We start from the raw sequence: 21,272 nt of genomic DNA on the forward strand, positions 1-21,272 counted from the left end.
CCAGGGAATTATACAGCAGGACTGGGCCTGCAAATCAGTATAAGACCATCCCCATTGCAAACTTTTGCTTTGTTTTATCTCTCAAACTTGTTTGCTGGTGCCCATGTCCAATACATCCATTGTTAAATTATGCACTCAGACTCCCCACACATCTCCTCCACAGAGGATGCCAGCCTCAGAGCTATTCTTGGATACAATTATCCATACTGATTTTTGAAAAGAAGGATTCAAGTTTACGTCCCACTCACTTCTTTAAGTTCCCCAAGAGAATTTACACACTGGGAGAAATTAGGACTGATTGATAGCAGTTCAGCTAGTCTCTGGAGAGAGACAACTATTCCATCATTAGATCAATTATATTTTAGGCATACTTCAGCTGAAAGTCATGCTCACTTGGATTACACAGCTTTCCTTTACATTTTTCATCTCTCTGTGAACTAGTATTCATAGAAGAGCTGGAATTGATGGCAGTGTTTCTCAATCAGCCCATCTCCTTTTTCACCTGTGGCTCTAAACTTCCATTTCCAGAAAGCACTTTTAAGGACCGTGTAGTAACTCGAGTGACCAGGAACACATGCCAGCTATTCTTGCAGGTCTTAATTCAAGTAATTTAGGACTGCGACCAGCAAAAGGGAAGCACTCCATTAGGGAAAAAAAAAAAAAAAAAGTCATGCATTATTATAGAATGAATAGAATGATAGAATGGTTTGGGTTGAAAGGTACCTTAAAGATTATCTAGTTCCCACGCTGTGCCATGGACAGGGACACCTTCCACCAGACCACGTTGCTCAAATACTCATCGAACCTGGCCGTGAACACTTCCAGGAGTGCTCTCAATCCATTCTCCACCCAGCCTGTATTTGTGCTTGGGATTGCCCCGATCCACATGCAGGACCCTTGCACTTGGCCATGTTGAATTTCATGAGGTTTGCAGTGAGCCTGTTCACTAGGAGCATCCCATTTTGCATGCTTATTCCTCATAAACTCTCCATAGTAAAGTGTCCTACATAGAGGTTGCCTTCTGCTGCTGTTAAACAACTGCAGAGCTCCAGGTTACCTAGAAGAATAATCTTTGGACATCTCATCACCTTCTGCATCACCCTTTGCTTTCAGTTGCATGCAACTGCTACCTCCCATCACCACACACCAAATCCCCAGACATCCCAAACACCTTGGGACAAAGCTCCCCCATGCAAAGGTCTCCATGGTAGTACCAGCTAACAGACTTCCCACCTGGGCCCCACAGCATGCTCCCACTTCTTTGCACCATTGCAACCTATGCAGGCCTCACCATGAAATAGGTCTGGTGCAAATTAGAGCTGACCAACCCAACAGGAGCCACACAACACAATGCAGGGCTGTACAACCCAACACGGGGCTACACAACAGCACGACCTCTCTTGAAGCAGTCTGATGGCCAAAACCCCGAGTCCAGCTGCAGTCTGGCTATCACAGCAAGTCCCAGATACGGTTTCAAGCTCTATCTGGTTGCTGAAGCACAAAGTCTCCACAAGCTAGTCAAAAAAACCCAAAAGTTTTGTAGGTTTTTTCTTTGTCAACATTGTGATTGAGTTGTCTTGTATTTGTTTCGGATGTTAATCACTAATTTTTATGAATTTAATTCCTGTATTTGCAGCTTAAGTTTCAGTAACCAAAAATTTTGTCTCGACTCTCGTTTTCTCTTGCTGGTTTTCAAACATTCATTACAGCAAGAATACTCAAACTCCTATTAGTTTAACACAGCTCATAACCTGAAGGATGCATTTGTGTACTAAATTAATTCTCCTGTCTGCTAGAAAAAATGGAAATCAATACAAATTCAATGTTACAACTCCTCTTCTGAAAGGAAAAAGACAGGCCTATCTAACTTGCCCAAAAGAAGGTTAAAAAGTGGTTTGATCACATCTGAGAGGAGAAGGTTCTGGTTAATCTCAGCAATTTCTTCTGGCCTAAAAAATAAAAGCTTAAAAAAAAATACCAGTGAACCTTTTCCCAAAAGCAGACATTTTCAAGACACTTACAGCTTGGCAGTTTATTTTAAAGTCAGAGGAAATTTTACTACTAATCGGCACACTTCAAAGTCAGCCTTTAAGTCTTGTCTTCGATAGATCTTTTGGCGTATCCTGACACCTGTTATACTCTAGTAGCTTTACAGCTTATTGACAGAAAAGCCGAAATCCTCTATTCTTCTGCCCTGTTCTTACTATGCACTTATACTTGCAGCACAGGAGATAATAAAAGGATTTCTGCTGTACCTCTCCAGCTGGCTAAATGAATACCTTGGGCTCTCTGCAGCGAGCAGAGGTTAAGATAACATTTTGTAATAACAAAGCAGAAGCTGAGCAAGAAATCCAGGCTGCCCCAGAGCTCTGAAGCCAACCATCTCAGCAATGTGGGAGATTTTCACCTATGCCACAACAGAAACAAAGATTGCATGAGTAACTGTCATTACCCAGAAAAAAAAAAAGAATCCTTTGTTGTGGAAATAGCTCAGAAACACACGGCAGTGTGACGTGATTTAAACAGGCGAGTGGTACCCTAAGTCCAGGTCTGCTCTCTTGTATCACAATAAGTCAGGATTAACTATTGACATTAATGGAGCATTTCTGGAAGAACAACATTCTAAGAGCAAGGATGAGGGCCAAAGATACTACTACTGAACAGCAAGGCTTATTAAAAAGGCTGGCACTGATGCAAGTCTACTGATGCTATTACCCCAACTTCCTTTTCCTTGCAATCGCCATCAAAAAGCCAGCCAAGGCAGAGAGCTCTGCCTGAGAACAGTCACCTGTAACACTAAAAATTCACATTTGGCTACTGATAACAATACTGCAATGGAAAGAAAGGCCTGGGATAGTTATTGAGCATTAAGGCCAGAAAGGACTGTTTCATAGGCTGGAGAACTCCTTGCACACCATTGCACAGATCCCAATAATTAGTGTTTACTGAAAGCCCGGTTTAGTAACACTAGAAAAAAGAAAACTCACTGCTTCTCAGAACATTTGCTCTACTACTAACCTATCCTTCTTAAGGAAGGGTATCTAAAGCTGGACGAATTCAAGCTAAATATAGCTCAATCTTCCAATAGCCCAGTAACTGTAATAGTCTGCCTGTTCCCTGACCAGAGGTGATGCAGCATGAATAAGAAGTAAATTATAAAACTCGACTTGCACTCCTCAAGGGTTGGAATGATCTTTCTAATCAATCCATTGTTCAACTATTAGTCTCCAAACAACCCAAACAGGTGACTTATTACTGGTCTCAACCTGAAACAAAAGTACCCAAATGGTACATGTACATCTTCCCTGATAATTAAACGCTGATGCTTAAACAAGCAAGAAAGCACTGGACTTTTCAAGTTTAGCTCCACTTAGCAAATAAAAGTGTAATTCCATGTACTGGCTGGAGTTAAGTAAATAACTTGACCTACGATGACTTTTTCCAGTTGTGAAAAAGAACCATCTTAGCAAGTGGCTGCAGTAATTAGTGACAGATGAACTGTTTTTATAAAATCAGAAGAGGCATGCACCTTTTCCCAAGTCTCTAGGTATCTGGGTTTCAGATACAATGGGAACCTGAGGGCCCAAAGGTACACAGTGTCCAGGCAAATTTGACCTGAAATGTGGACTGCATGTAAACAAGTTTACAAACTTTACACCATTAGAAATGTTTCTCTGTTACATTCAGATGGAAGCCGTTAAAGAAAGACACCTCCAACTGCAGTGTTCAGAGCAAAACCATGGAAAGATTTGATTACATCAAAAGATAACAGAAAAGTTAAAATTATATACAACTCCAATAGCATTGGATATATTGATTATATCCCCCTTGGAGAATGAAAACAAAAATATCTGGTTTATAGAGCAGAATACGTTAGAAATTGTAAACTAATTCATCAGCATCACTCTGTCTACAGGATACAAATGGGACACCTGACCGGGGCGAGCCAGAGAAGGGGAACACTATTGGGTTTATCATTTTAACCCAATAGCATTCACAAACATGCTGAAAATACATTCACATCATACTATTAGCCTAAACAAAAACAGTGAAACTGGAGCCAGAGAAGGAGGCAGTGCTTCCCAAGGGGCTATCTCCTGGGAACACATTCACCAGAAATTTTAGGTGCATCTTCACTGCACGGGCAGAGGTGGAAAAGTGCTGCATGCCCAAAACCGTGCCTTCCCCCCACACCCTGAAACGAGGCTTAACTTCAGGACGGATGCTACCCTACAAACCCTGCTTGTCCAGCAACACGTACCATTAACTCCTAAAGCCAAGCAAAGTGACCAAAGGGCATCATGACACTTCTCAGTCAGGCAAACCAGCGAACCAGACCCAGAGCCACACAATGTCTTTGTGAAGGACCACAGGTCAAACACCTACTGGTTCTTGGAGCTGTGGGCAGCAGGCTGGAAGCACGCCCGGAGCTGGCAGTGCTGAGCCTCATGGCACAGGCAAGCACCTGCCATAAGCCCCCATTTTATGGGGCAGCCCAGCAGCTTTGTTAGCAGGCTGCCAAGACTCTGCTGGTTTGGCATCTTCCTTTTGATTCATCAACCTTGAAGAAGGTGCTTGTGCTAGATAGAAAAAGAGAGGGAAAATTGCCTGGCTTGGGAAAGGCAACATAAAAATAAATTAATGTTCTGCCCAATAACTTCTTTTGGTGTCAACCTTGACCCAAGAAAATTCAAGTTTACTTGCCTGGCCAAGGAGCTCTGACATCTCTACGCTTGGTCATGCAACCAATGCTATAAAAGTCTACGGAAAAAAAAAAAAGGAAAAAAAAAAAAAGGTCCCATAAATTGTGACACCTTGTGAAAAAGAGCACTTGGAGTTTTTAAGTCTGACCACTTTGGCAGGCAGGGTGGAACAGCTCCAAAACAAGCTCCTGCACATCAAGGGGTCTATCTGATCCATTCAACACTGACATTATTAAGCTGTTGTTACATCAATAATTTGGGAAACTGGCAGAATTCCAACTCTAGTTATTTTCTTTTACTTTTTTAACCCTCCTCTAGCTGCAATTAGACCTGAGCCATCAGCCCACAGCATTTAAAGAATCACAGAATGTTAGGGATTGGAAGGGACCTCAAAGGATCACCTAGTCCAATCCCCCTGCCTGAGCAGGACCACCTAGATCAGATCACACAAGAACGCGTCCAGGCGGGTTTTGAACATCTCCAGAGAAGACGACTCCACAACCTCTCTGGGCAGCCTGTTCCAGTGTTCTGTTAGCTTTACTGGGAAGAAGTTCTTCCTCATGTTTAAGCAGAACCTCCTATGTTCCAGCTTATAGACATTTCCCCTTGTCCTATCATTGGATGTCAGTGAGAAGAGCCTGGCTCCATCCTCATGACAGTCACCCTTTACATATTTATAAACATTAATGAGGTCCCCCCTCAGTCTCCTCTTCTCCAAGCTAAAGAGACCCACCTCCCTCAGCCTTTCCTCATAAGGGAGATGCTCCACTCCCTTAATCATCTTTGTGGCCCTGCGCTGGACTCTCTCAAGCAGTTCCTTGTCCCTCTTGAACTGAGGGGCCCAGAACTGGACACAGTATTCCAGATGCAGCCTCACCAGGGCAAAGTAGAGGGGGAGGAGAACCTCTCTCGACCAACTAACCACACCCCTTCTAATACACCCCAGGATGCCATTGGCCTTCTTGGACACAAGGGCACATTGCTGGCTCATGGTCATCCTGCTGTCCACCAGGACCCCCAGGTCCCTTTCCCCTGTGCTGCTCCCCAACAGTTCAGTCCCCAACTTGTACTGGTACATGGGGTTGTTCTTACCCAGATGCAAGACTCTACACTTGCCCTTGTTGTATTTCATTAAATTTCTCCCTGCCCAACTCTCCAGCCTGTCCAGGTCTCTCTGAATGGCAGCACAGCCTTCAGGTGTGTCAGCCACTCCTCCCAGTTTAGTGTCATCAGCAAACTTGCTGACCATGCACTCTATTCCCTCATTCAAGTCATTGATGAACATGTTGAAAAATACTGGTCCCAGTACAGACCCTTGAGGGACTCCACTGAATACAGGCCTCCAACTGGACTCTGTCCCATTGACCACTACTCTCTGGCAAGAAATACCAGTTCACAACCCACAGAGGACGGCTACATCTTTCTCTTCTCAAAAATGTTTATTCATGAAATGCCTCTGATCAGTTTAATTTTGGAGTATTAATAAAACTTCAGTGCTCATCCTCATCCTGTACCATTAATTGGTTCTCTGTAAGACCCCAGTTATTTTTATTTAGGTAAATGATCATAAAACACAGGGTAAAACACTGCTGCGTGCCAGCTTCTGAAAATAAGCCCCGTACTTCAAAACACCCTTTGATAAACAGCTTAAATACTTTTCTCAGCAAACTGCAGCTGAAACAGATTCCTTTCACAGTGCTGCTGCTTGGGTAAGAGTCCTGCTGAATTTCCTGGGAATTTGGAGGGGGTGTTGTATAATCCAGGAAGCCTCATCCGAGAGTGTCTACAAATTCACAGTTGTAATGAACCGTAGTTTAACATGCACATGTGTGCACACATGAAGAGAACGGTAAGGCACGAGGTTGAAGACCGTTCTCTTAATTTGCAGGTGCTATTAAAAATACCACAACATTTCACTAATGAAATTTCACTGTTAACAGTAAAACAAATGAACAAAAACTACCAGCTGAGTTAAATGCCATCCCAAGCAGAAGAGTGGAGGCAAACAGAGGTCTTTTTAAATGTACTGCAGGAAGTTCAGGTGCAAAGCAGTTGTTTTCTCCACGCTGCAAACTGTACAATGTGGTCCCCGTCCTTCAGAGGTGACAGAGGTACCTGCACAAGGGCTCACAGCTGCAAAGGACACACGCTGAACACTGACCAACTTCTTCACCTGACACCGCATCTTGTGTCAGTCTCTGAACTATTCTTTAAAACACAGTAGCCACTTCATAAATCAGGTGTCCAAATGAAAGAAATCCCTCAAGCGTGAGAGGCACGTAGCTCTGATACTACATTGAAAAAGGCCATGCAGGGACTTGGAGGAGATGCTACTGATGCAGTAAAAGTTTTAACAGAAAACTCCAAGATACAGGTAACTTAAGGGCAGAGGGGAAGGGAAGGAAAGAAAAAGCCCTCCAATTGCTTCAAGGAGAAGAAGAAGGTAAAGCACAGAAGATGCTTCTTGACACTAAGAAGCAGACTTTGGGGTAACGGTCACCTTAAATTTACGTTACAGCAGCACATAAGCCCTATTTTATCTCCATTTGATCAAAAGCTCTCCAACACACAAGTCTGCAGCACGAAAGGAGCGGGGATAGTCTCTTATAAAAAGACTACACTCTATGCGGAAAGAAAATAAGAGAGGAGAACACGAGGAAGCAACAGAGTCCTGGGGACAAGAACTACTGTCTCATAGACCAGGGCAGAGCTCTGCCCTCCAGATCATCCCCTCCAGAGCCCCAGCTTCTCCACCCAAGATACCTGGCTGTGGGTTTTTCCATAGTACGTATCACATACATCCCACATCCCGCCATTCGTCTGCCAGAGTACTTTTCTCCTGCTTCAGTAAAAGGGTGTTGATGACATTAGATAGTATTGTTTTGATTAAATCTTCCCTGTTTCAAACATACGTGAAGCCACAGGGCGATGAGTGATCTATGACTTGAACAATACCAGCTAAATATTAAAGAGTATCTAACTATTTTGGTAGAGAAGGGTAAGGACCACTTATTAGAAACAATGACAAAATTCCAACTTTATTTCCATTTGAAAGCATTGATTTGTCCTAACAAGAGACAACAAAGTTTCTATCAAAGCTTTCATTAGAAGGGGTTTCTCAGACCAAGGACTGATTTTCTAATGAAGCCAGACACATCACCTCACATGGATAAACCAGTTCCTTTGTTAGTACATTGCATAGGAGATCGCCATCCACTTGATTCAACTCTGAAGCACATTCAAAGCTTGGCTTCCCACATCTAAAGAGGAAAAGTAATTATTTGCAGAGTTCACTTTGTTTATATCTGTCATTGTCTTGCAGGACTGGAAAAAAAGAATGAAAATTCAGTCCTGATAGACCAAAAAAGGGCTTTGTACAATTCCTCTGACACACAAGTACTGAGATGGAAAGACAAAAATTGAGATGAAGAGAACAGATGTAATGCAGAAATAGAGTTACATTGTCCACCAGTCTAGGAGGACTGATGGAATTGATGAGTATGGTGTCACATCCTAAAATCACTCTTTATCAAGGACATCCAAAAATCAGGTAGATAATGCTCAGTATTTGTACAGAACACTAAAAATTAAATATTTTTATAACAGTCTTCCATGCTTTACAGTTCCTTATTGCACTGCAATGAAAATAAAAAAGAAAGAAATCGAAGCACTGAAATGGCAAACGAGGACAAACTCTCCTCACAGCAGTTTTCACAAACGTAACAAACAACCTTTATGTATCGGCGTGTTTCCTCCAAGGGTTGCAGCAACACTCATGGTTTCCTGCTCCTGACAGCAGGTTCAGAGCCTTTTCTCTTCTGGTTTTGACGATGCTTCCTGTGGTCGTGCTCCAAGACAGTGCTGCTCACACTCCAAGCGGCTCAGCCACTTCAGCTCATCTCAAACCACGATTTTGGTCTAAGAAGTGCTCCTTTTCTTCTCACTGGTCAGATCCACTGAAGACAACTGTCCACTGCTAGGACTAGGGGAAAAGAAATGAGCAGGTCATATTAGATATAATCATCCATATAGGTGGAGGTTCCATTTCAAACAGGAGGTGCTCAAGAGGCCTGTGAGAAACACCACAATAGATGGTCATCTTAAAATCTGACCCAGAAGAAAGGCTCTTAAGAGTCCAGAGAAACTAGGAGACCTGGAGCAAGAGTCTGCTTAACCCTCCTAGATGTTTTACATATTCACCATTAAAACCCCAGACACAGAGACCTACTCTGAAGCTCTTTGAAATAAGTTTTTTAGTTTTGTGGGGGTTTTTTTATTTGTTTTTTTTTTTTTTTGTTGAGGTTTGGTGGGTTTTTTTAAAGAATCATTTCAGGTGTGACAAACTTTTCCAGTTCTCATGAGTCAAACTCCATATTTACATACAAGTTAACAAAAGTGCACGACTAACATTTTCCCCTTCTCTGCTATGCAGTGGTAAACACCTACACGTGGTCTCTTCCACCCAGGTGAGTGACAACATCGACCCAAGTTCTTGGGCACATGCAGCCATGGCTTCCACATCAAGTTTTGCCCAGTGAGATCACTTAATTATTTCAGTAGATGTTGCTGAGTCATGGGATTAGTGATGTTTCCACCTGCTGTTTCCAGAATATTATGTTGGTTGTCACTTAAGAGAATTTTAACTATCAAGCTTTCAATCCTAACCCAAAGCCTGACAAGGCTTCACATTTTCACTGTTATTTGGATCCTGGATCTGTAAAAGCAGGAACTGTAATCTCTGTTTATTAAACATTAGAACAAATATCAAATGCTTCCCTTCTTTTTTTTCCTCTGTTCGGTAGAAAATAGTTAATCTTATAAGAGGATTTGGGATTGGTCTTTTTGTTTATTGTTGTTTTTTTTTGTTTTGTTTTGAGTTACATTTTGTTGTGTTGGGGGTTTTATGTGGGTTTGGGGTATTTTTTGGGGGAGTTGGGTTGTGTTTGGTTTTGTTTTTTTTTTTTAAAAGAGAGGATCTTCTGGACTGCAGTTAAACTTAGCACATAACAGCAAAGTTGGATGCAACTGAAAATCAAATTGGAGAGGCAGGATGCAGAGGAACTAGAAGCTGCACAAACATGCAGCCTCTCTTGCACCAAATGACCCAAAGCACACCAGGCAATGCTAACAGCAGAAAGGAAGTATAGTTTCCTTAACGTCTCTATTTTTTTCCTCATAAACCAAGTACATTTAGACACACTGTCACTAAAAGACATTCTGCAGCTTTCAATACTAGAATCAGGAAGGAAATAAATTTAATTTTCCAAAGTCCAAACTGAACTGACAGTTTCTTTTGGTGGAATGCAGGTGCACTGTAGACAATTCCTGTGAGACAGCTAAAGGGGATTCCCTTTTATAAATACAGCATGAAACCATTAAAGCCTTAATAGGAAAAAAAAAATATCTAACAAACAGCAGATAAAAAGTTTTCCAGCAGAGGTAGGAAACACTAATTCAATTATGTAAACACATCAATTCTGCCAATTTTTTCATAGGAAGCTACTGAAACACAGTTGTTTCCTCCAGGATTAAACATTTCCTTTTAATGAATTGCACTGGCATTTAAAATTTGGGAAAAAAAAAAAAAAAAATCAGGCTCTTACGAGTACACAATATCAATTAGCACCAAACGTACTGGCTGGGATTTGAGTGGTTTCCATCCCAAGCTGATGTTCAGCTGGAAGCAGAACAACCCTCTGACATCCTAGAGCAGCTCTGCTGTCCTAGAGAGACATATTTTTGTGAAGAAGGCAAGCGGTTCATTACATCGTGATTTTGGACTCCTAATTCTGTTCCTTACTTCGTCAGTAACCTTAAAGTAGAACTATTTTACAGATGGGAAGTCATAGGCATTCTCTATCTAAAGAGCTTTGATATCTAAAGAGAAGAGATTAGATTAAAAAACATTTTGAATTTTCTAACAACAGCAGTAGGTTATGTAGAGGTCAAAAATCTATGGATTGCCACTTCTAAAATTTAGAAGTTTAATAACATCAACATACTTTTGAGATACCCCCATTTCCTTCAGCAAGCACTTGCCTTCGAAAAATGTTATAATAGGTAAGATTTAGCGGATGGGTCCATTCTTTACATACCTCTTATTTGTACATGGAAGCTGGCAAACTTAGCCATTAAGGGGGTAAAAAAAAAAACCAAAAAATTCTTTACCTTGGCTAGACTACACTTCCGCTTTCAAGAAAGGTAGTTCATTCTTAAGGCTTCTCTTGTCTGCAGAGTTAGAGAAAAAAAAAAAACAAAGGGAACAGTTTCTCCAAGTGCAGAAAGTGTTCATATAATCCAGAATAAGTGTTGAAGTGACCCAAGTACCTTTCTGTCCAGAAGTGTCCCAAACAACAGGACGAAGAATCCCTAAAAAATTGAAAAATAGTTAACAAAACCAGCATAATCACATGACTTTTTAAGCGCTTCTAGATGCTATTTCCTTAAGGATAGATAAAACAATGTTTTTGTCAGTGTAATAGATCTCATCACCTATGATGCAGATAACAGCAATGCACAAAATGAGTTTATCCACCCAGGTCACATGGACTCTCCAGGAATGTCGAGAATGGAACTGTATCAGCCATGCTAATTCTCGTTACGAACTGGACTGATGGGTTAAATACCAGGACTTTCTCAACCTACTTAGTAGCAGTATTAGCCAAGAAGAGCTCAGGCAGACTGGGCATACAGCCATATTATCAGGTAACACTGGATGTTTATAGCAACGAGTTAAACAAAACCATCTTCAATGGCAAGTGAGAATTTTCTGTGGATTTGTTAACTGATGAGACATCTTCTCAGTTACTGGACATTAACCTGTGAATTTTATGTTGGTGAACCAATTCACCAACTGTATCCTGAGCTGCATCCAAAGCAGCATGGCCAGCAGGTCGAGGGAGGTGATTCTGCCCCTCTACTCTGCTCTCATGAAACCCCACCTGCAGTACTGCGTTAAGCTCTGGGGTCCCCAACACAAGAAGGACATGGAGCTGCTGGGAGAGGTCCAGAGGAGAGCCACAAAAATGATCCAAGGGCTGGAGCACCTCTCCTCTGACACCAGGCTGAGAGAGTTGGGGCTGTTCAGCCTGGAGAAGAGAAGGCTCCAGGAAGATCTTGTTGCAGCCTCCCAGTACCTAAAGGGTGCCTACAAGAAAGCTGGAGAGGGACGTTTTAGAAGGGTGTGTAGTGGGGCAACGTCTTTAAACTGAAAGAGGGGAGATTTAGATCAGATATAAGGAAGAAATTCTTCACTGTGAGTGTGGTGAAACACTGGAATTGGTTGCCCAGGGAAGTTGTGGCTGCCCCATCCCTGGAGGTGTTCAAGGCCAGGTTGGATGCGGTTTTGAGCAACCTGACCTAGTGGAAGGTGTCCCTGTGGCAGGGGGGCTGGAACTAGATGATCTTTAAGGTCCCTTTGAACCCAAACTATTCTATGATTCTATGATAATTCTTCATCACACTTCAAATCTATTTTCTTGTTTCATTACCCATCTGTATTTGCTGTGCCAATACAGGATGCCTAGTGGATGTACCATGTAAAATAGCTGAGTTAAAAGCAAAGCGTAGATCCTATTTTTCACACACAAAGCATGCTGCCTGCCTTTCTACCTTTTCCCAGGCTCAAAAGCTGAGTGCACACTATTCCCAATCTGGCAGAGTTTACCTGGAAGGCATTCAGTAGTGCAAACGTCACATGGAATGCCAGAGAGCGACTGTCAACAATCGTTGCTAATCCAAACCCCCAGGTGAGACCCAGAACAGGTGTAAGAAGGGCCACGTTTTTGCTAATTCGAATCGTGTTGCTCAAGTCCTGTGACTTGCAGCTTTCTCCAACAGAAGATCTCCCAGTCTTCATCACAACCACCATCACCACCACCATATTCACAACAATGATGCTCAGAGCGGGTACAACAAAGGCCAAAAGGGCTTTTGTCTCATACCAATTGAGCCAGCAGGCTCCACTCCTTAAATACCCTTTTTTTGGTTCAGTAGTAGCAACAGTGAGGACAGATATGACCAAGGGACATCCATACCCAACAGAGAATGCTGTAGCTATGAATATAGATTTTGTTATCTTAAAAAAAATAAATAATAATCCATAGAGAATCAAGAGGCCCAGGGTAAACATCCAAAAAAACAAGGCAAGATAGAAAAAGTGAAGGAAAAATGTGGCTGCTACACACAACTCGTAGTTTAGGGCTGTATTGTGCACAACAGCCGCTAAGATGAACAAAACGTCAGCAATGAGAAGCGATGAGGCGATGTTGACCAAACAAAAATGGCGCATGTAGGTTATTTCAGTTTTCGTAACATGATGCCAGACAACAGTCTCGATGATCAGGCAGAGAACCAAACTGAAAATGGAAAGGCCTAACCCTACACGTGTAATGTAATCCAGCGCGGCGTTTCGCAGCGTGGTGGGGGACATCAAAATGGAGAAGGACTTGAATGTCCAACGGTGATGTCTGCAGACACACACAACACTGCTGATGTTGTCAGCCTTCATTTTGCATGCCCTGCTATCCCATCTCCTTTCAACAGAGTGCCATCCAACACACTGAGTCTTGATGTTCTCCAGTTTATTCACCTTTTCAAAGGTGAGCAAAACATGCTGGAGCTCTTCTGGCAGAGCCACTGATAACACCATTCCATTCACAAAAACAGGGTCCAATCGGTTGGTTTCTATAATGGCTCCAAGAGTTGGAAATGCAATGCTGATGGCTTTGGAAGTCTTGGGTAACTTCAAAAACTCTTCTTCTGGAATGACCACATGCCCAGTGATATTGCCTGTGTTATTGAACTCCATAGAAAAGTCAAAGCTCCTTCCTGAAGTATTTTTATGTATGCTGTAGCCTTTCGTAGAGATGAAGTGTTCCTGTATACTTTCTGACCCATTCCTCAGAAGAAGTTTCCCAGCAAATAAATTCACCGAGTCCAGTAATACCGAACCAGCATTTCTGTTTTTTACAAAAGCCCAGTTGGAAATGATGGAGCTGTTCAGAATATGGTTTGCTATCCTGCTGTAACTCTGAAACAAACAAGAAAAAAAAAAGTTATTTTTATGTTAAAAGAAACCAACTATTATTCCACTGGCAGAGCCTCCACAAAGGCTCATTTAATTCAAGAGTGATTTCTATAAAGGAAATATTCTTCTTTGATAAGGAATGGGTTCCCATGACCCATCCCAGTCAAACTCAAACATCTCATTAGCATGGTCACTACCAGAACTGTCCTATCCTCTTCATATCACAGCTTAAAAGGTGATTGGAGAAGCAAGTATGAAGTAAAAATCAGGACACCTAAGTTCTATTCCAGATGTTGACCCACTTATGCAGGCCTGCTTTACACCACCTTCCCATCTTAGAATCATAGAATGGTTAGGGTTGGAAGGGACCTCAAAGATCATCTAGTTCCAACCCCCCTGCCATGGGCAGGGAAATCCTCCACTACACCAGGTTGCCCAAAGCCTCATCCAACCTGGCCTTGAACACCTCCAGGGATGGGGCATCCACAACTTCATCTTCCCCCACCTCTTTGAGTTTATCAGGGAAAGATTTCAGTTTCCATTGTGCAACACATGACTACACAGGTGCAGGTCAGCATCTCCAAGGCTGCCTTCCCTACGGTGTCATACTTCAAAAATTAATTCTTCCTTGTACTGCTCTCCCATATCTATAACAGCAGTCCCTGAGAACTTTTGCCTTTAAAGAAGCTGAATTCCACAGAGTATTTTCATCATACATAAACAGGTCAAACAGTTTCTCTGACAACAAGATATGACCCTCTCTGGAAACTCTTTCCAGCTGATCTCCATGTGACTTACAGCCATCACTTCATTGGATAGTGGTTATAAGGACAAAACACTGTATGGATGATCTGGCAAGCTCAGAAGCACCTCTTGAAGCCCATAAAAGCAAATACCTGCATTTTTCCTCTATTGACATTCTCTGATAACAGAAGGGAAATCTTCTTTAGCAATTCCACTATATCAGCAATGTTTCCTGGAATGGCTGGTGAAGACAGGATGTCTGGGATGATACATGAAAAATCAGCTTGGCAGTTACTACTCCCATGGTCATCAGCACTGAAGTATTTTGCTCCATCTCCAGGCTTCCCATGTACTGGCTCTCCTTCCCCTACGAAAGGAAGGTGTCCTCCAGCAACACTAACATGTCCTCCAGAGCTTGGAAGGAGGTCACGTTCAGAAATCCTCTGGAGGGAGGAAAATAAATTTGAGAAAATTAACCAACAGAACGAACGTGAAGCTACAGCTACAACCAGGCAAAAGGTACAGTGCTGGGTAGGCAATGATTGTGCAGGATAGCCTGAAACCCAGAACCAATGCTCACCTGAGAAGAATGTCTTGCTTGTACAACACACATGAAAAAAGGGGCAAAAACTAAATGCAGTGCCTTATTCATGAAGTGTCTTGAATAAAGTTCTTTATTTTGTAGTTGGGGAGAATTTACCATGAATTACATGATTACTACAGATATTGGTGTTGCTGTTTTCTCAGGTTCATCCTAGTGTGTCACTATCTTGGTTTAGATCCATATGAGGAACATTAGCCAAGCGAAAAAGGCAACTTCATTTCTGAGTCATGTTTCCATACAGGAATTTCATAAATTGATTTCCCGTCACTTGATTTAAGATGAAGTCAAAGCCTGTTATCAAAGTAATTTGTGTTTTAGGATCCCACCTTCTTCCCTCTGCTCAAGGCTGAGACCATGGTATGTCATGAATCAGCAAGAGTTGGCAGGCTTCTGGTTAACCATATGGAGGGAGGGACTGTCTTTGCAAGAAATCATGAGCATAGGCCAAACTGGATCCATAACAGTTACCTCACCTGAAAAAGGGACTGAACATCCAGGCTTGCACAGGCATCTGTGAACATTTGCCACTTTCTGTCCTCACAGACAAAGCTTGTCTCCCTGTGGAAGGGGGGAGAACAAGGCTGAATACAAATAGCTCCGTTATCTTTGCAGGGAATGAGATTAATGCAGTCATCTGAAAAACAAATCCACCAGATATTGTTATATAAGGTGTAAGACAGCATACCATTACAGTCCATGAGGTGAGCATCAGCAGTATAAAGTATTCATAATTGATAACATCTCACAAAGAATTAACAAAGACACGTAACTATTCACTGTACCTTGCTGATTACCAGTCTTTGATTCCTTACTGAGAACCTGAAAAACAAGTAGATTGAATGTTAAAATAAGTAAAAGATGACTCCTTGGCACAAACCAGAAAGGTGATTTCAAGAGCAAAATAGTCCTTTTGAGGTCCAGAATGCAGAGCTCATGGTCCCTTGCTCGTACAGACTAGTTGAGAACTCCCTACTAACACTTTGTCTCTATATATTAAGCCTTCCGTTGGACCCTTCTACTGAAGTGACATACTGAGCTAGTGGACAGGATTTCACATGCCTCCAGCAGTTATTCCTCAGTCAAAAAGCCTGTATTAGGCTTAAACTTTCCAATATTTCTCACATTGATGAGAATATGTGACTTGCTGAAGAGAATATGCAACCTATATGACTTTTGCCTTAAGATAAAGCTGCAGCTGTACAAATAACAACAGCCGCATTGTTCCTCTGATCGGGAAGAGACCCCGAGGTAGGTGCACCAGGCTCCTGCAGGCAGGACCACTAGCGGGTACAACCAGGTGCAATCCAGAACAGCTTCCACCACTGGTTGGTCAAATGGGTCTACCATTTACAACCAGCCAACCCTGTCAGTCTGGAAGCAAAGCCTGGCTACGCGATGTCCTGGAAGTCATGCTGCTATTGGTGGGTAAAGCAAGCTGAGTAGCAGATTTCTAACACACCAAGAGTCATGCTGGAGATTGCTTGGCCTATTGAAGGTATTTGTCATGGTTTGATGTGGGAGGGAAGTTCTGGTGGCAGAAGCTGCCCACCAGATCGGACTCCCATCCTCCTCGGGGCTTGAACCAATCGGCACCTCTGCGAATTGCCCTATTTAAATCAGGACAAAGGAACCGGAAAGGTGTGCCTTTGCCCAGGAGCGAGGAGAGGGAGGGGGTGCTGCCCCCGCTCCCTGACCTGTCAGCGGCCCGGGCCAGGCCAGTGCCCCCCACTGAGGATGGCCGTGGTGGAGCCACTTGGGGAACTCGGGGAGAGCCCCGCGCCCGGGGTGCCCACCGGGCCGAGTTCACCCAGAGAGGACTGAGATGTGAGACAAACGGCCACACCGACACCAGGTCAGTGAAGCTGGAGCGGGACAAGGTGTCCCGGAGCTAAGTTTCCCCTGCAATCGGTGGCGAGATGGCAAGCGGCCCCCTTGCAGCCATGGTGGTCCTGGGGGAGCAGAGACCCACTCGCAGCCCGTGGAAAACCCACGTCAAGAAGAGATGCCAGAGCCTGAGTACGGAACGCATCTAGAGTCCGTGGGACAAGCCCCATCGGTAGGGATGTGTTTTGTTTAAAGGAGATGCCTGAGCCTGAGGACTATTGTGCATCATGGGCACAGGTTGAGGCGCATTTACAAATCTGAAGTCTGTATGACGACCCACGCCAGAGTGAGTGGCAATGACTCCCTAAGAATCCGAGACTGTGGTAAAGCCCGTGTCAGAGCAATCTGTTGGGGAAGGATTGCATCCTGCAGGTAGGACTCACGCTGGAGAAGTTTGTGGATTTTCCTCGTGAGTAGGGGATCCACTGAAGCAAGGGAAAATGGTGTAAGGACTCCTTCTCCTTTAAGAGAGGAGTGGCAGTAACAACATGGATGAACTGACCTGCACTCCCCCATTCCCTGCCCCCCTGCGGGGAGGAGGTAGAGCCACGAAGAAAAGGCAAAGGGGGGTGGAGAGGTGTTGTTTTTAAGATCCGGCCTTGTTTTCTTTTTATCCTTTTAAGTAACTGGTTTTGCTTGTCTTTATTCTTTTAAGTAACTGTTAATAAATTGTTTGCTTTAAGAAAGCCAAATCTGTTTTGCCCGAGACCATGGTTGGTAGGTGCTCCCTCTATTCTTGTCTCAACCCTCAGTCCTTTTATTATATTCTTCTCCTCTCCACTTTACTGGAGTGAGAGACTGGCTGCGTGGAGTTTAGTTGCCAGATCAGCCTAAACCCACGACAGTATTGAAAACTTAAGTGACAGGACAAGGGGAAATGATTTTAAAATGAAAGAGGGTAGATTTAGATCAGTTAAAGAAATGTTTTACAATAAGGATGGTGAGACACTGGAACAGATTGCCCAGAGAAGTTGTGGATGCCCCATCCCTGGAAGTGTTCGGGGTCAGGTGGGATGGGGATTTGAGCAACCTGGTCTAGTGAAACTTACCCTGAGAACGGCATGCGGCACAGCTGGGAAGAAGCACACAGTCCAAACGAGCACGCAGTAAGCTACCCTCACATCCATCGCCTTGCATTCACTGTTTTTTCCTGTAAGAAAGATATGTTAAAAGAAGTTTAGACATCTCTGTTTTCACTTTTGAACACAGTCCAGTTCCTAGTAAGAGAGCAGCTAAACCCATCCCAAAGACTGTCCTTACTGGGATTGCAAGGTGACTTTCAGTCATTTATCATTTATTAACTTTTTTACTCAGAATGATTTGTGAATCTTTTCTAAAAAAAAAAAAGTAAAAAATAAAAAATCTGTCCAACACTCGAAGTTACTGCATTAATAATTTATTGTAAACTGCAAGGTGAAAAGCTTATTAAAGCAGTCCAGCCTGTGAGTCCCTTTTGAAGTAATTTAAGACAGCCTTGCCTCCACTGGGTTCAACACTTCTACTCTCCTTGGGCAGCTCCTGATGAGACCTGCCATGTGGTGTGGGAAACTGGGGTCCTTGGGGCTCCAATATCAAAATATGAGAAAAAAGGACCAGACTGAAGTAAAGTGTTATTTGCTCTGCAGAAGGATTCAGGTCTCTGCCCCCTTCATGAAGTTTCCCATGGTCCTTGGTAAAAGCTTAATATCCTGGAACACGACCTGTTACAGGCATATTTGCTGGAGGAAAATAATCCAGCAAAGGGAACGAAGGAAAAACAATGTGTTATATCAAATCTGATTATGAAATGCTATACAAGTCCAAGGCAAAAGCAACAGCTGCCGTGGATTCAAAAGAACGGAAACACTGATCATCTGTCACTGGGTATATAAGTATATATATATACCAAAAAAAAAAGGCATAAAATTGGTGAGCTAAAACACTAAAGCATGAAACAAATGCAAAATGACAAAGCAGGACGATGGACTGATTTCAGGAAACGCACACATGAAAAAGATCAAATCACCGGGCCTTGACAGAAGGCACTCACTCAATTTCCCCTGATACATAGTGATCAGGACAGAGGATGCCAAAGCAGAAGGAGTTCTGCACTGATGAAGCAGAGATGTTTTTCTATCCAAGAAGCTCCAGCCTCTCACCATCTGATGGCATGAAAGGGCCAGGCGCACAGCTGGCTTCCTCTTTCATTTGTGACATTTGTTCGCTTTACTGTATTTTTAGATCCACAGGTTTATTACTTAATTATTAAAACATCATAAAAGGAAGAGCTAGATTTATGCACTGAATTTCTAAGTTAGCTCTAAAGGACAATCTTGTGCCACCCTCTGGAACTCAACTGCTGTTAGCTTTAAACACCAAAAATGCTTTTACTAATAACCATTAGCTCTTCTAATGAAATAAAATGGATAAGGACAAAGGAACCGGAAGACTCAGATCAATATTGCTTAAGAATGGGAAGTGGCTGGGAAACACCTACAGATCTGAGGCAAAGGATTGTATTAATTCTTTTATGATTTCTGCAGTGATTACACGTTTATTGTATGCTCGTAGCCCTAATTCCATTTCACAGCTAGAAATCCTTAACCTCATCATATTTCATCACTAATTAATTCATATTCGTTTTGCATTTAATCACTGATATAACTCCACCTAGGGCTGTTGCCTTTAAGTGAGACAGAAATCTGGGTCAGCTCCAGGTATCTAAGGCTCGCCGAGACACTGGCCCACGTTACTGGTGAAATACTGATCTTGCTCAGTTGCATTGCTTGACTCATCATGGAAACCACCCAGTCATGCCGCTGCAAGATAACTACTATGCAGCAATAGAAACTTTGAGCAAATCAAGTAATACAGCAAGTCACTGTCACTTTAGGGGAAAAAACATGACATAAGGCCTACGAAAGCATATACAGCTATTCCTCTCCTTCCAAAGCATCAATTATGGAGCACTAAGCTTATCAAGTTTGCCTACTATTTCAAAAAAAACGTAAACACGTCACTCCTCTCTTCCAGATGTTTCTGCTCCATCAGGGCACAGGCACACGAGCAGCTGAGCTGTCAAAACCCTCTCACGTGGAAGGGACTTTCTAGTAACAGGCACTTCCATATCCTCAGGTATCTCCAACCCAGCTCAGGAGACCATAACTAGCTGCTGATCCTCTATCTCCAGCTCATTTAATTTGGTCACAGCACCTCAGGGGGCAAAGCCTTCAATAAGAGGAAAACAGTGAGGAGTAAGTGGCTAGATAGAATCAGAGAATCATAGAACCATAGAATGGTTAGGGTTGGAAGGGGACCTTAAAGATCATCTACTTCCAATCCCCCTGCCATGGGCAGGGAAACCCTCCACTACATCAGGTTGCCCAAAGCCTCATCCAACCTGGCCTTGAACACTTCCAGGGATGGGGCAGTCACAACTTCTCTGGGCAACCTGTTCCACTGCCTCACCACCCTCTGAGTGAAAAATTTTTTTCTTATATCCAACCTAAATCTCCCCTTTCAGTTTAAATCCATTGCCCCTTGTCCTATCACTACACACCCTGTCAAAAGCCCCTCTCCAGTTTTCCTGTAGGCCTCCTTTAAGCACTGGAAAGCTGCAATAAGATCATCCCAGAGCCTTCTCTTCTCCAGGCTAAACAGCCCCAACTGTCTCAGCCTGTCTTCAGAGGAGAGGTGCTCCAGCCCTCGGATGATCTTCGTGGCCCTCCTCTGGACCTGCTCCAGCAGCTCCATGTCCTTCTTGTGTTGGGGACTTCAGAGCTGAACACAGTATTCCAGGTGGAGTCTCACAAGAGCAGAGCAGAGGGGCAGAATCATCTCCCTTGACCTGCTGGCCACGCTTCTTCGGATGCAGCCCAGGATAGGGGTGGCTTTCTGGGCTGCCAGTGCGCACTGCCAGCTCATGTTGAGCTTCTCCTAAACCAGCACTCCCAAGTCCTTTTCCTCTGTGCTGCTCTCAATTCATTCTCCGCCCAGCCTGTTCTTATGCTTGGGATTGCCCCAACCCACATGCAAGACCTTGCACTTGAACTTCATTAGGTTCTCACAGGCCCATATCTCCAGCCTGTCAAGGTCCCTCTGGATGGCATTCCTTCCCTCCAATGCGTCCACAACACCACACAGCTTGGCCATGTATTTAAAAAGTAATCCATATGTTGGTTAATGTATCGTAGCCTTAAATTCAGAGCCCTTACTCTGTAACTTCTGTTGGTTTAAAAATCAAAGTGTTTTGTAAAACCCTACAAAAATATTCCTCCTCCCTCTACCCCAAGCACCTTCTTGCTTTTAATTTCTGGCAGGATGCATTGCA

At 43.2% G+C, this 21,272-nt stretch overlaps 1 protein-coding gene across 1 annotated transcript; it reads right to left on the minus strand.

Annotated features, from left to right (window-relative positions):
• Nucleotides 1-9,363: 9,363 nt before the first annotated feature.
• ADGRF4 (adhesion G protein-coupled receptor F4) lies at nucleotides 9,364-18,090 on the minus strand. The gene is given in 8 exon segments (XM_009990922.2): nucleotides 9,364-9,417; nucleotides 10,872-10,931; nucleotides 11,031-11,072; nucleotides 12,370-13,734; nucleotides 14,628-14,918; nucleotides 15,553-15,713; nucleotides 15,862-15,898; nucleotides 18,013-18,090. Coding segments are annotated over 8 exon segments (2,088 nt in total).
• Between the last annotated feature and the right edge of the window lie 3,182 nt (nucleotides 18,091-21,272).

The sequence above is a fragment of the Tauraco erythrolophus genome, chromosome 2, assembly GCF_009769465.1.
Source record: "Tauraco erythrolophus isolate bTauEry1 chromosome 2, bTauEry1.pri, whole genome shotgun sequence".
Classification (NCBI taxonomy): Eukaryota; Metazoa; Chordata; class Aves; order Musophagiformes; family Musophagidae; genus Tauraco; species Tauraco erythrolophus.